This window comes from Lissotriton vulgaris, chromosome 1_1 (genome assembly GCF_964263255.1).
Source record: "Lissotriton vulgaris chromosome 1_1, aLisVul1.2, whole genome shotgun sequence".
NCBI classification, from domain to species: domain Eukaryota; kingdom Metazoa; phylum Chordata; class Amphibia; order Caudata; family Salamandridae; genus Lissotriton; species Lissotriton vulgaris.
Genome location: NC_141685.1, coordinates 1,364,107,829 through 1,364,122,364, shown reverse-complemented (window position 1 = coordinate 1,364,122,364; position 14,536 = coordinate 1,364,107,829). Strand labels below are relative to the sequence as shown.

The following is a 14,536-nucleotide window of genomic DNA, read 5'->3' as shown; positions in this document are numbered from 1 at the left end:
GACACTCCAGCATAGTTGTATAGGGGGTATCCTTAAATCATGCTTTCTGGAAACTGAATATATTTGCTTTACTAGTGGAGAACCATTTGTAATTGCCAGTTGTAAACACTGAAGGTCCAATCAAGAACCGTATCATTATAATTTCTTTCGAATATGGACTCTCTATTCCTAAATGCCTGTGTTTGGTTAATGTTTCCCTAATGCTGTGAGTTGTCTTTCACTCTTTGCAGGATATAATAATTGGATTTCAAACATGTGCCAAGACTCATCCATTCGAAAGCCGTCGGGTGATTGAAGAGTACAAAGGCTATCTTTTTGCTATTGACCTGGTAAGAACCATGCATCTCTTTTTGTCTCATATTTCCAACTTTCCTCAGCAGTGGCGATTCACATCTATAAAAGTGTAATTTGCAATTAGATAACAGTTTACAAGAAAGAAAAGCAAAAATATGTCTAAAGGCGTAGGTGGTCTACAATACCGAAAACAAAAGAAATTTAAATATTTATTTTGAATGGGCTTATGATTCCAAATGCAACAATGTCTTAAATTCACTATAAACAACAAGAACATTCAACCTTTACTTCCTCCTTTGCATTACTCATGACTTCAGAAGTGATAGAGCACAGAGGGAAAGGCTGCCCTCCAAGGCGACTCGCATTTAGGAATCAATACAAGACAGGGTCTAAGACCGGTCCCTGCACTCCGAGGTGGCGGAGTACTCAGGATCAAACACCAGGCCTGGCTAAAGGCTAGGCTCTGTATCCACAGGATACACAATACAGTTACATTGAGGAAAGGGGAAGGGCTCTGTTCATAACTCCAGTTGAAATAGTGACTGGCTTAAGCCAGGAGGCAACCTTCACTGGCCCTGGTGTGTTGTGCTACATTCAGGACATCCTGGGGCCGAATAGCAAAGGCAATCTGAGACAAAAGTCTAACTTTACAACTTTTGGTATTCACAGAAGTTATTTATGACTTTTGGTATTCAAAGAGGTCATTTATGAGTCGTATCTATACGTTTGCAGTCGGGCCGGAATCTTCGCCTCTGTCCCAAACTCTACACACCCAGGCCTTACTCTCCGGCTGGGGCCGTACTCTCCAGCTGTGGCATTACTCTCCATTTTGAGTCGTTCTTTCCAGCTCAGGCCGGATGAAGTGTAATAAATGGGCTGGAATGCAAAATTTACAAAAAGGAACATTAGGAACATGTGATAAATTATAGAGGAGGCCATTTAAAACAGTCTGGCAGGGAAAAGGGTATGTAGCCCAGATCGAACTGGCTAAGTTTTTCCGAAGAATAAGACTGCACTACTTCTTTTCTAAACCAGAACAAATAAGCACTGTCCCTGAAAACAACAATACGGGATTGAGAAAACCCTCCAATTTTAACCCACCTGCTGCGGTTCTACCTCCGAAGGTCTTGACCTTTGAAGCGGCAGTGGAAAATGACGTCAAACGCATCTATGAAACAGAGACTAGACCATTCATGAATCTTTCAAAAGACGAACAGCTTGCTCTACGTTCACTAACATCTAACGACAAGATCATTATTAAGCCAGCTGATAAAGGTGGAGCAACAGTCATCTTAGATACTGAGACATACCGGAATGAGTGCATCCGGCAACTTAGTGACCAGAAGTCATATCTCCCATTGAGAGAGGATCCCACAGAGAGATTGCTGACTAAAATCAGCAACCTGGTAGAAGAAGCAACCGGTGAAGGTTGGATAACGCCTCAAGAAGGACAGTATCTAATCACAAAACACCCTATAGTTCCGTACTTTTACTGTCTTCCAAAAGTGCACAAACCTCAGAGACCGCCACCTGGCAGGCCCATTATTTCTGGTATTGGCTCCGTTTTAGAACCATTATCAACTTTTGTTGATCATTTTTTGAACCCTATGGTCAAGGCCATGCCTACCTTTCTGCAGGACACAAAAGATGTCCTTAGACTACTACCAACAATACCATATGACGTCAGTACTGATATCCTGGTATCATTTGACGTAGAGTCTCTATATACGTCTATTCCACAAACTGAGACCCTAGAGGTAGTAGGTGCCTTATTGGAACAGAGTGATCATCAATCTATCACGCCCACGAGTTTCATTATGCAACTTGCCGAGATTGCGATGAAAGAGAACTATTTTCGCTTTGAGGAGACCATCTACCTGCAGACGTCCGGGACCAGCATGGGCAGTGTTTTCGCGCCGAGCCTGGCGAACCTCTATGTTCACCATTTTGAACAGCAGGAGGTTCTGACGTCCACCAATCCATATCTTTCGTCATTACATATATGGAAACGATATATTGATGACATCCTGGTGGTGTGGCGAGGCACGGAAGAAGATCTACTACTATTCCATGGCTGGTTGAATAGTAAGAATGCCTACTTGAAGTTCACCATTGAACACAGTAGAACATCTTTAGCCTTTCTGGATCTGAGGCTACATGCAACCATCAATGGCATTGAATCAGAACTCTATCGGAAGCCGATGGCTAGAAATGCACTACTAAGGTATGACAGTTGTGATCCGCGAGCCCTGAGGGACAATTTGCCCTTTGGCCAATTTCTAAGGGTACAAAGGAACTGCTCCAGCAAAGAAGCCTTTGAAATTCACTCTAAGAACCTGGAAACCCAACTGAGTGAAAAGAATTACCCGAGAAAGATCATTCGGAAATCAAAAAAGAGGGCGTCCAACAATAATAGGGAGTCCCTATTGGAAATACAGCCACCAAAGGATAAGACAAACCGCATTGCCTTTGTTAATACATTTAACACACGCTCAAACCAGGTACAGAAAATCATAAAGAAGCATTGGTCTATCCTGAAAACTGGAAATGATGACATCGCTCCACCCATTTTTGCCTTCAAAAGAGGACAAAATCTAAAAGATCAATTGGTCCACACGCGCCCACGCAACAAAGAACCCAGGCAAGTTGGCACGTTGTGGGACTTACCTCCAGTTTCTGGACACCATCCTTGCGGGGCGTGCAGTGTCTGTCCCCAAACCAGAAAATCCACTGAGGTCGATATTGGGACCAATCGCCCTTGGACACAGAAGAGATTCACCAACTGCAACAGCAGTAATCTAATATACTTGATAACCTGCCCATGCTCCTTGCGATACGTCGGTATGACGACCCGCAAAATCAGGACAAGATTACAGGAACACAAAAGCACGGTGCGGTGTAAAAAACAAGCCACCCGTCTCACCGCACATTTTTTGGAAAAGGGACATGGCCCGGAAGATTTCTGTTGGACTGTTCTAGAACAACCACAAATACCCCTATCCTGCACTGACATCAGTCGGTTCTTGTTCAAAATAGAACAGAAGTGGGTATACCGTCTTAACAGTGATAAAGAGGGACTCAATGAACCCATTCCCTGGATGTCCCTATGAACTTTCAATACAATACACGAAGTTCAAATCAATTAACTACATGGGTTTTCGCTAGTTCTCTTGCTCTACCTCTAAGCGCCCTCTGGCTATAGATTACTCTTTTGAATTCCCTAGACATATACTTGTGCATAGATTTGTCTCTTTGATAGTCTATATTATATACTAATTCCGGTTGGGACTACAATTCCCAGCATGCCCGCGATCACGTGACCGAATCATGTGACTGCCATTACACTATGCACAACGAGGAAGTGCATATTAGTCCTGTCTAGAGAGACGTCGGTGCCCCCCCAAGCAGTACAGCTGACTGCCAGGAGACATCGACGGACAGGTAAGCGAGCGCCAGTCCATTCTGAGCGCGCTGCCTGACTGAAACAGCGCTGCTAGATAACGATCGCGCTACCATGAAGATCAGCGCTCAAACGCGCTGGTATAGCTATCGCGCTCAAGCACTCCCTGCCTGCTCTCAAAAACGCCGAGCGCGTTGTCTACAAGTAATTAGTTTGACGGGTACTCTCACCCGGATATTACAATAAATACATTAACATCTGTAACAATGATAGATATCGATCGCGCCAGAAATAGCGCAGGATCAGTGCACTACATTTTGGCTGCCTGAAGTCCCCAACGCTAAGCATTTATACTGAAAGCGTGTGGCCTAAAGGCGGTCAGGCTGACACTTTTGGGGTATTCTTTATCGACTAGCGAACATACACGCTGACAAGCGTAGTCTTTAAAACGCTTAATTTCTCTATGACCATGCTATCTCTGACTTGGTCTGCCATTTTTGGATCGATGGAGTTGAGTATTAGTGGGACGCTCCACATTTTTAATGTGGACTGTGAAGGACACACCGAGCTTTTCGCCACCTTGTGAACTCATTTTAGACTTTTGATATATTGCTCTAAAAATGTAACTTGTGAATTCTTTGTAGAGCGGTGCTCCTCATACCTGCGCTGTGGCCAGGTGGGGTGAAGCCTCTCAACCATCAAATTTGGGTGAGTCTGCTAATTGGCAATGTTTGTCTTTATACATGTGAATGTCCTTTCGTCACAGTATATTAATCATGGGAATATGACACATTCATGTTCTTTTTTGTATTTTGTTTGTCTTTTTGTGTGGATCTAATATCGTGCGATGCAACAGTATTCGGTTGAGTATGTACCTGAAGATCAGGTGATATTGTTCTTAATTCCTTAATCTAAGTAGCAGTGTTTTTATATTTTTGGTCCTGAAGAATGCATTTGAAACTATGTTCAACACAATGCAGAAACATGTCGACCACCATGTAGTACGGTGATTATTTGAAACCCGCACTTACACTTGCTTTTTAAACCTTAGGGATTGGGAGACACTAATAAATGTTGTTCGTCCACCCGATCACCTAATTTTATATTTTTCCCTCACTTAACACTCTTACCACCACAACACTGCCTTTACAGTAGCCACGTTAATTTCTTGTACTTTATACACCACCCCTTATCTCACACATATCGGTTACGGTAACATCTGACCGGCCGTTCAGTCTCCTGGGTAAGGAGAACCCAAATGATGAGAAAAAGGGCGGTACAGTGTGGCTTCTGATGGGAACTATTTCTCCATTTGCTCTTGAGCCTTAGTCTGGCCTGCATTTCACTATCGGAGCTTACTCACTGGTGTCTTTTGTGTTGCATTGGTTTTGTGATCCACCCTTTTCTGTGACCCCCAGGTGTATTCTGTTGTGATAATACTGTATTTTGGGGCATGCACCTGGTCGGTCGGTAAACTCGCCCTTAGACCCTACTCTCATTGTTTGTTGTGTATGTGAACTGTACAGCTAAGGCTGTGGGTCTCCTTTTTAACTACTGGTTGACCACGTGGTCTCCGGTCCCATTGAGTCTACTGAGTGGCTTTTCTTTGTCCTCTACCACTTTGCATTTCTCCTCTCCGACATGGCGACTAATTGGGGCTTAGCATTTGAGAGTGCTGAGGTCCAGAGCATCCTAGACGAAAACCCTAGTCTCCTAGACACTATTCCAGTTTCGGTCCAAACAACAAATAATGATGATGGATGGGTAAAAATTCTAGCTCTCAAAAAATCCCATTCAAGAACATCCGTACATGGACTCATTATGGCGCAATACCTTCGAGGCAACTGTGCACCTTCAGGTCTTATTGTCAACAATGCACCACGACTATTTCTTGATGACAAAGAGTTTCTCAAGGACTGGTCGATGATAGCCTGGAGGTGTACAAGGGACTGGCTAGTCCTGATCATCAAAACCGCAAAGAGAGTAGCGGATAAGATATTAATTGAGATCCAGGTTCTTGAGGGCCAGATTAAGACTACACTAAAAAGCGGAATGTTTAAAAAGGGACAGGAAGACAGTGACAAAAACAATAACGAATTTAAGGAATCCATTCTTTTTAGTAAATTAGAAAAGTTCAAGAAGGACTTAGCCAAATTCTCCATGGAACGCATATATCCATACACTAGTGACACATACACAGCACCAACATTCAACCGAGGTGGCAAGAAGGGTGGCTCCACGTATGGCACATCTAGTTCTGATGGAGCATCTAGTGATTCAGATACCTCACAACATGGATCTGCTGGTCAAACTCCCAGAGGCCGGGGTAATAGAAGAAACTGGAGAAATGGCAATCACTCCCAGAACTTTAACAATTTCCAACCTTGGTGGCCGGCTAATCCCTGGATGTTTGGACCTCAATGTCCCCCCCAAATGGGTGCTTTTGGCCCCCCTCCAATGCAACAGGGTCCAGGGTCGTTTCCTTTTTTAGGATTTGGCCAGAGACGAGGCAGGGGCAGGAGGAGACAAGGGAACACGACACCACAGGTGCACTGGAACACAGAAACTCCTCAACAATCGAGAATGGATCTCCGCAGCGGAAAGAAAGTCCCACAGGACACTGCAGGGACCAGCAATCAACAAGCCTTGTGATGAACCTCAGTTCACACACACTCTCTTCTACCGAAGAGCGGCTCTTGAACAAAGGCTTAGGGTTTGTGGCTACCCAGAAAGGGGATCCTTTTGTAGCCCAGATCGAACTGGCTAAGTTTTTCCGAAGAATAAGACTGCACTACTTCTTTTCTAAACCAGAACAAATAAGCACTGTCCCTGAAAACAACAATACGGGATTGAGAAAACCCTCCAATTTTAACCCACCTGCTGCGGTTCTACCTCCGAAGGTCTTGACCTTTGAAGCGGCAGTGGAAAATGACGTCAAACGCATCTATGAAACAGAGACTAGACCATTCATGAATCTTTCAAAAGACGAACAGCTTGCTCTACGTTCACTAACATCTAACGACAAGATCATTATTAAGCCAGCTGATAAAGGTGGAGCAACAGTCATCTTAGATACTGAGACATACCGGAATGAGTGCATCCGGCAACTTAGTGACCAGAAGTCATATCTCCCATTGAGAGAGGATCCCACAGAGAGATTGCTGACTAAAATCAGCAACCTGGTAGAAGAAGCAACCGGTGAAGGTTGGATAACGCCTCAAGAAGGACAGTATCTAATCACAAAACACCCTATAGTTCCGTACTTTTACTGTCTTCCAAAAGTGCACAAACCTCAGAGACCGCCACCTGGCAGGCCCATTATTTCTGGTATTGGCTCCGTTTTAGAACCATTATCAACTTTTGTTGATCATTTTTTGAACCCTATGGTCAAGGCCATGCCTACCTTTCTGCAGGACACAAAAGATGTCCTTAGACTACTACCAACAATACCATATGACGTCAGTACTGATATCCTGGTATCATTTGACGTAGAGTCTCTATATACGTCTATTCCACAAACTGAGACCCTAGAGGTAGTAGGTGCCTTATTGGAACAGAGTGATCATCAATCTATCACGCCCACGAGTTTCATTATGCAACTTGCCGAGATTGCGATGAAAGAGAACTATTTTCGCTTTGAGGAGACCATCTACCTGCAGACGTCCGGGACCAGCATGGGCAGTGTTTTCGCGCCGAGCCTGGCGAACCTCTATGTTCACCATTTTGAACAGCAGGAGGTTCTGACGTCCACCAATCCATATCTTTCGTCATTACATATATGGAAACGATATATTGATGACATCCTGGTGGTGTGGCGAGGCACGGAAGAAGATCTACTACTATTCCATGGCTGGTTGAATAGTAAGAATGCCTACTTGAAGTTCACCATTGAACACAGTAGAACATCTTTAGCCTTTCTGGATCTGAGGCTACATGCAACCATCAATGGCATTGAATCAGAACTCTATCGGAAGCCGATGGCTAGAAATGCACTACTAAGGTATGACAGTTGTCATCCGCGAGCCCTGAGGGACAATTTGCCCTTTGGCCAATTTCTAAGGGTACAAAGGAACTGCTCCAGCAAAGAAGCCTTTGAAATTCACTCTAAGAACCTGGAAACCCAACTGAGTGAAAAGAATTACCCGAGAAAGATCATTCGGAAATCAAAAAAGAGGGCGTCCAACAATAATAGGGAGTCCCTATTGGAAATACAGCCACCAAAGGATAAGACAAACCGCATTGCCTTTGTTAATACATTTAACACATGCTCAAACCAGGTACAGAAAATCATAAAGAAGCATTGGTCTATCCTGAAAACTGGAAATGATGACATCGCTCCACCCATTTTTGCCTTCAAAAGAGGACAAAATCTAAAAGATCAATTGGTCCACACGCGCCCACGCAACAAAGAACCCAGGCAAGTTGGCACGCTGTGGGACTTACCTCCAGTTTCTGGACACCATCCTTGCGGGGCGTGCAGTGTGTGTCCCCAAACCAGAAAATCCACTGAGGTCGATATTGGGACCAATCGCCCTTGGACACAGAAGAGATTCACCAACTGCAGCAGCAGTAATCTAATATACTTGATAACCTGCCCATGCTCCTTGCGATACGTCGGTATGACGACCCGCAAAATCAGGACAAGATTACAGGAACACAAAAGCACGGTGCGGTGTAAAAAACAAGCCACCCGTCTCACCGCACATTTTTTGGAAAAGGGACATGGCCCGGAAGATTTCTGTTGGACTGTTCTAGAACAACCACAAATACCCCTATCCTGCACTGACATCAGTCGGTTCTTGTTCAAAATAGAACAGAAGTGGGTATACCGTCTTAACAGTGATAAAGAGGGACTCAATGAACCCATTCCCTGGATGTCCCTATGAACTTTCAATACAATACACGAAGTTCAAATCAATTAACTACATGGGTTTTCGCTAGTTCTCTTGCTCTACCTCTAAGCGCCCTCTGGCTATAGATTACTCTTTTGAATTCCCTAGACATATACTTGTGCATAGATTTGTCTCTTTGATAGTCTATATTATATACTAATTCCGGTTGGGACTACAATTCCCAGCATGCCCGCGATCACGTGACCGAATCATGTGACTGCCATTACACTATGCACAACGAGGAAGTGCATATTAGTCCTGTCTAGAGAGACGTCGGTGCCCCCCCAAGCAGTACAGCTGACTGCCAGGAGACATCGACGGACAGGTAAGCGAGCGCCAGTCCATTCTGAGCGCGCTGCCTGACTGAAACAGCGCTGCTAGATAACGATCGCGCTACCATGAAGATCAGCGCTCAAACGCGCTGGTATAGCTATCGCGCTCAAGCACTCCCTGCCTGCTCTCAAAAACGCCGAGCGCGTTGTCTACAAGTAATTAGTTTGACGGGTACTCTCACCCGGATATTACAATAAATACATTAACATCTGTAACAATGATAGATATCGATCGCGCCAGAAATAGCGCAGGATCAGTGCACTACATTTTGGCTGCCTGAAGTCCCCAACGCTAAGCATTTATACTGAAAGCGTGTGGCCTAAAGGCGGTCAGGCTGACACTTTTGGGGTATTCTTTATCGACTAGCGAACATACACGCTGACAAGCGTAGTCTTTAAAACGCTTAATTTCTCTATGACCATGCTATCTCTGACTTGGTCTGCCATTTTTGGATCGATGGAGTTGAGTATTAGTGGGACGCTCCACATTTTTAATGTGGACTGTGAAGGACACACCGAGCTTTTCGCCACCTTGTGAACTCATTTTAGACTTTTGATATATTGCTCTAAAGATGTAACTTGTGAATTCTTTGTAGAGCGGTGCTCCTCATACCTGCGCTGTGGCCAGGTGGGGTGAAGCCTCTCAACCATCAAATTTGGGTGAGTCTGCTAATTGGCAATGTTTGTCTTTATACATGTGAATGTCCTTTCGTCACAGTATATTAATCATGGGAATATGACACATTCATGTTCTTTTTTGTATTTTGTTTGTCTTTTTGTGTGGATCTAATATCGTGCGATGCAACAGTATTCGGTTGAGTATGTACCTGAAGATCAGGTGATATTGTTCTTAATTCCTTAATCTAAGTAGCAGTGTTTTTATATTTTTGGTCCTGAAGAATGCATTTGAAACTATGTTCAACACAATGCAGAAACATGTCGACCACCATGTAGTACGGTGATTATTTGAAACCCGCACTTACACTTGCTTTTTAAACCTTAGGGATTGGGAGACACTAATAAATGTTGTTCGTCCACCCGATCACCTAATTTTATATTTTTCCCTCACTTAACACTCTTACCACCACAACACTGCCTTTACAGTAGCCACGTTAATTTCTTGTACTTTATACACCACCCCTTATCTCACACATATCGGTTACGGTAACATCTGACCGGCCGTTCAGTCTCCTGGGTAAGGAGAACCCAAATGATGAGAAAAAGGGCGGTACAGTGTGGCTTCTGATGGGAACTATTTCTCCATTTGCTCTTGAGCCTTAGTCTGGCCTGCATTTCACTATCGGAGCTTACTCACTGGTGTCTTTTGTGTTGCATTGGTTTTGTGATCCACCCTTTTCTGTGACCCCCAGGTGTATTCTGTTGTGATAATACTGTATTTTGGGGCATGCACCTGGTCGGTCGGTAAACTCGCCCTTAGACCCTACTCTCATTGTTTGTTGTGTATGTGAACTGTACAGCTAAGGCTGTGGGTCTCCTTTTTAACTACTGGTTGACCACGTGGTCTCCGGTCCCATTGAGTCTACTGAGTGGCTTTTCTTTGTCCTCTACCACTTTGCATTTCTCCTCTCCGACATGGCGACTAATTGGGGCTTAGCATTTGAGAGTGCTGAGGTCCAGAGCATCCTAGACGAAAACCCTAGTCTCCTAGACACTATTCCAGTTTCGGTCCAAACAACAAATAATGATGATGGATGGGTAAAAATTCTAGCTCTCAAAAAATCCCATTCAAGAACATCCGTACATGGACTCATTATGGCGCAATACCTTCGAGGCAACTGTGCACCTTCAGGTCTTATTGTCAACAATGCACCACGACTATTTCTTGATGACAAAGAGTTTCTCAAGGACTGGTCGATGATAGCCTGGAGGTGTACAAGGGACTGGCTAGTCCTGATCATCAAAACCGCAAAGAGAGTAGCGGATAAGATATTAATTGAGATCCAGGTTCTTGAGGGCCAGATTAAGACTACACTAAAAAGCGGAATGTTTAAAAAGGGACAGGAAGACAGTGACAAAAACAATAACGAATTTAAGGAATCCATTCTTTTTAGTAAATTAGAAAAGTTCAAGAAGGACTTAGCCAAATTCTCCATGGAACGCATATATCCATACACTAGTGACACATACACAGCACCAACATTCAACCGAGGTGGCAAGAAGGGTGGCTCCACGTATGGCACATCTAGTTCTGATGGAGCATCTAGTGATTCAGATACCTCACAACATGGATCTGCTGGTCAAACTCCCAGAGGCCGGGGTAATAGAAGAAACTGGAGAAATGGCAATCACTCCCAGAACTTTAACAATTTCCAACCTTGGTGGCCGGCTAATCCCTGGATGTTTGGACCTCAATGTCCCCCCCAAATGGGTGCTTTTGGCCCCCCTCCAATGCAACAGGGTCCAGGGTCGTTTCCTTTTTTAGGATTTGGCCAGAGACGAGGCAGGGGCAGGAGGAGACAAGGGAACACGACACCACAGGTGCACTGGAACACAGACACTCCTCAACAATCGAGAATGGATCTCCGCAGTGGAAAGAAAGTCCCACAGGACACTGCAGGGACCAGCAATCAACAAGCCTTGTGATGAACCTCAGTTCACACACACTCTCTTCTACCGAAGAGCGGCTCTTGAACAAAGGCTTAGGGTTTGTGGCTACCCAGAAAGGGGATCCTTTTGTAGCCCAGATCGAACTGGCTAAGTTTTTCCGAAGAATAAGACTGCACTACTTCTTTTCTAAACCAGAACAAATAAGCACTGTCCCTGAAAACAACAATACGGGATTGAGAAAACCCTCCAATTTTAACCCACCTGCTGCGGTTCTACCTCCGAAGGTCTTGACCTTTGAAGCGGCAGTGGAAAATGACGTCAAACGCATCTATGAAACAGAGACTAGACCATTCATGAATCTTTCAAAAGACGAACAGCTTGCTCTACGTTCACTAACATCTAACGACAAGATCATTATTAAGCCAGCTGATAAAGGTGGAGCAACAGTCATCTTAGATACTGAGACATACCGGAATGAGTGCATCCGGCAACTTAGTGACCAGAAGTCATATCTCCCATTGAGAGAGGATCCCACAGAGAGATTGCTGACTAAAATCAGCAACCTGGTAGAAGAAGCAACCGGTGAAGGTTGGATAACGCCTCAAGAAGGACAGTATCTAATCACAAAACACCCTATAGTTCCGTACTTTTACTGTCTTCCAAAAGTGCACAAACCTCAGAGACCGCCACCTGGCAGGCCCATTATTTCTGGTATTGGCTCCGTTTTAGAACCATTATCAACTTTTGTTGATCATTTTTTGAACCCTATGGTCAAGGCCATGCCTACCTTTCTGCAGGACACAAAAGATGTCCTTAGACTACTACCAACAATACCATATGACGTCAGTACTGATATCCTGGTATCATTTGACGTAGAGTCTCTATATACGTCTATTCCACAAACTGAGACCCTAGAGGTAGTAGGTGCCTTATTGGAACAGAGTGATCATCAATCTATCACGCCCACGAGTTTCATTATGCAACTTGCCGAGATTGCGATGAAAGAGAACTATTTTCGCTTTGAGGAGACCATCTACCTGCAGACGTCCGGGACCAGCATGGGCAGTGTTTTCGCGCCGAGCCTGGCGAACCTCTATGTTCACCATTTTGAACAGCAGGAGGTTCTGACGTCCACCAATCCATATCTTTCATCATTACATATATGGAAACGATATATTGATGACATCCTGGTGGTGTGGCGAGGCACGGAAGAAGATCTACTACTATTCCATGGCTGGTTGAATAGTAAGAATGCCTACTTGAAGTTCACCATTGAACACAGTAGAACATCTTTAGCCTTTCTGGATCTGAGGCTACATGCAACCATCAATGGCATTGAATCAGAACTCTATCGGAAGCCGATGGCTAGAAATGCACTACTAAGGTATGACAGTTGTCATCCGCGAGCCCTGAGGGACAATTTGCCCTTTGGCCAATTTCTAAGGGTACAAAGGAACTGCTCCAGCAAAGAAGCCTTTGAAATTCACTCTAAGAACCTGGAAACCCAACTGAGTGAAAAGAATTACCCGAGAAAGATCATTCGGAAATCAAAAAAGAGGGCGTCCAACAATAATAGGGAGTCCCTATTGGAAATACAGCCACCAAAGGATAAGACAAACCGCATTGCCTTTGTTAATACATTTAACACATGCTCAAACCAGGTACAGAAAATCATAAAGAAGCATTGGTCTATCCTGAAAACTGGAAATGATGACATCGCTCCACCCATTTTTGCCTTCAAAAGAGGACAAAATCTAAAAGATCAATTGGTCCACACGCGCCCACGCAACAAAGAACCCAGGCAAGTTGGCACGCTGTGGGACTTACCTCCAGTTTCTGGACACCATCCTTGCGGGGCGTGCAGTGTCTGTCCCCAAACCAGAAAATCCACTGAGGTCGATATTGGGACCAATCGCCCTTGGACACAGAAGAGATTCACCAACTGCAGCAGCAGTAATCTAATATACTTGATAACCTGCCCATGCTCCTTGCGATACGTCGGTATGACGACCCGCAAAATCAGGACAAGATTACAGGAACACAAAAGCACGGTGCGGTGTAAAAAACAAGCCACCCGTCTCACCGCACATTTTTTGGAAAAGGGACATGGCCCGGAAGATTTCTGTTGGACTGTTCTAGAACAACCACAAATACCCCTATCCTGCACTGACATCAGTCGGTTCTTGTTCAAAATAGAACAGAAGTGGGTATACCGTCTTAACAGTGATAAAGAGGGACTCAATGAACCCATTCCCTGGATGTCCCTATGAACTTTCAATACAATACACGAAGTTCAAATCAATTAACTACATGGGTTTTCGCTAGTTCTCTTGCTCTACCTCTAAGCGCCCTCTGGCTATAGATTACTCTTTTGAATTCCCTAGACATATACTTGTGCATAGATTTGTCTCTTTGATAGTCTATATTATATACTAATTCCGGTTGGGACTACAATTCCCAGCATGCCCGCGATCACGTGACCGAATCATGTGACTGCCATTACACTATGCACAACGAGGAAGTGCATATTAGTCCTGTCTAGAGAGACGTCGGTGCCCCCCCAAGCAGTACAGCTGACTGCCAGGAGACATCGACGGACAGGTAAGCGAGCGCCAGTCCATTCTGAGCGCGCTGCCTGACTGAAACAGCGCTGCTAGATAACGATCGCGCTACCATGAAGATCAGCGCTCAAACGCGCTGGTATAGCTATCGCGCTCAAGCACTCCCTGCCTGCTCTCAAAAACGCCGAGCGCGTTGTCTACAAGTAATTAGTTTGACGGGTACTCTCACCCGGATATTACAATAAATACATTAACATCTGTAACAATGATAGATATCGATCGCGCCAGAAATAGCGCAGGATCAGTGCACTACATTTTGGCTGCCTGAAGTCCCCAACGCTAAGCATTTATACTGAAAGCGTGTGGCCTAAAGGCGGTCAGGCTGACACTTTTGGGGTATTCTTTATCGACTAGCGAACATACACGCTGACAAGCGTAGTCTTTAAAACGCTTAATTTCTCTATGACCATGCTATCTCTGACTTGGTCT

General features: G+C 44.5%; 1 protein-coding gene across 1 annotated transcript in view; it reads left to right on the top strand.

The window, feature by feature from the left end:
* LOC147749184 (maestro heat-like repeat-containing protein family member 1) overlaps nt 1-14,536 on the top strand; it is a 66,534-nt gene that overhangs the window by 28,488 nt on the left and 23,510 nt on the right. The window contains exon 11 of the mRNA XM_086936544.1: nt 231-329. Coding sequence (XP_086792670.1) covers nt 231-329 — 99 coding nt within the window. The remainder of the gene's footprint in view (nt 1-230; nt 330-14,536) is intronic.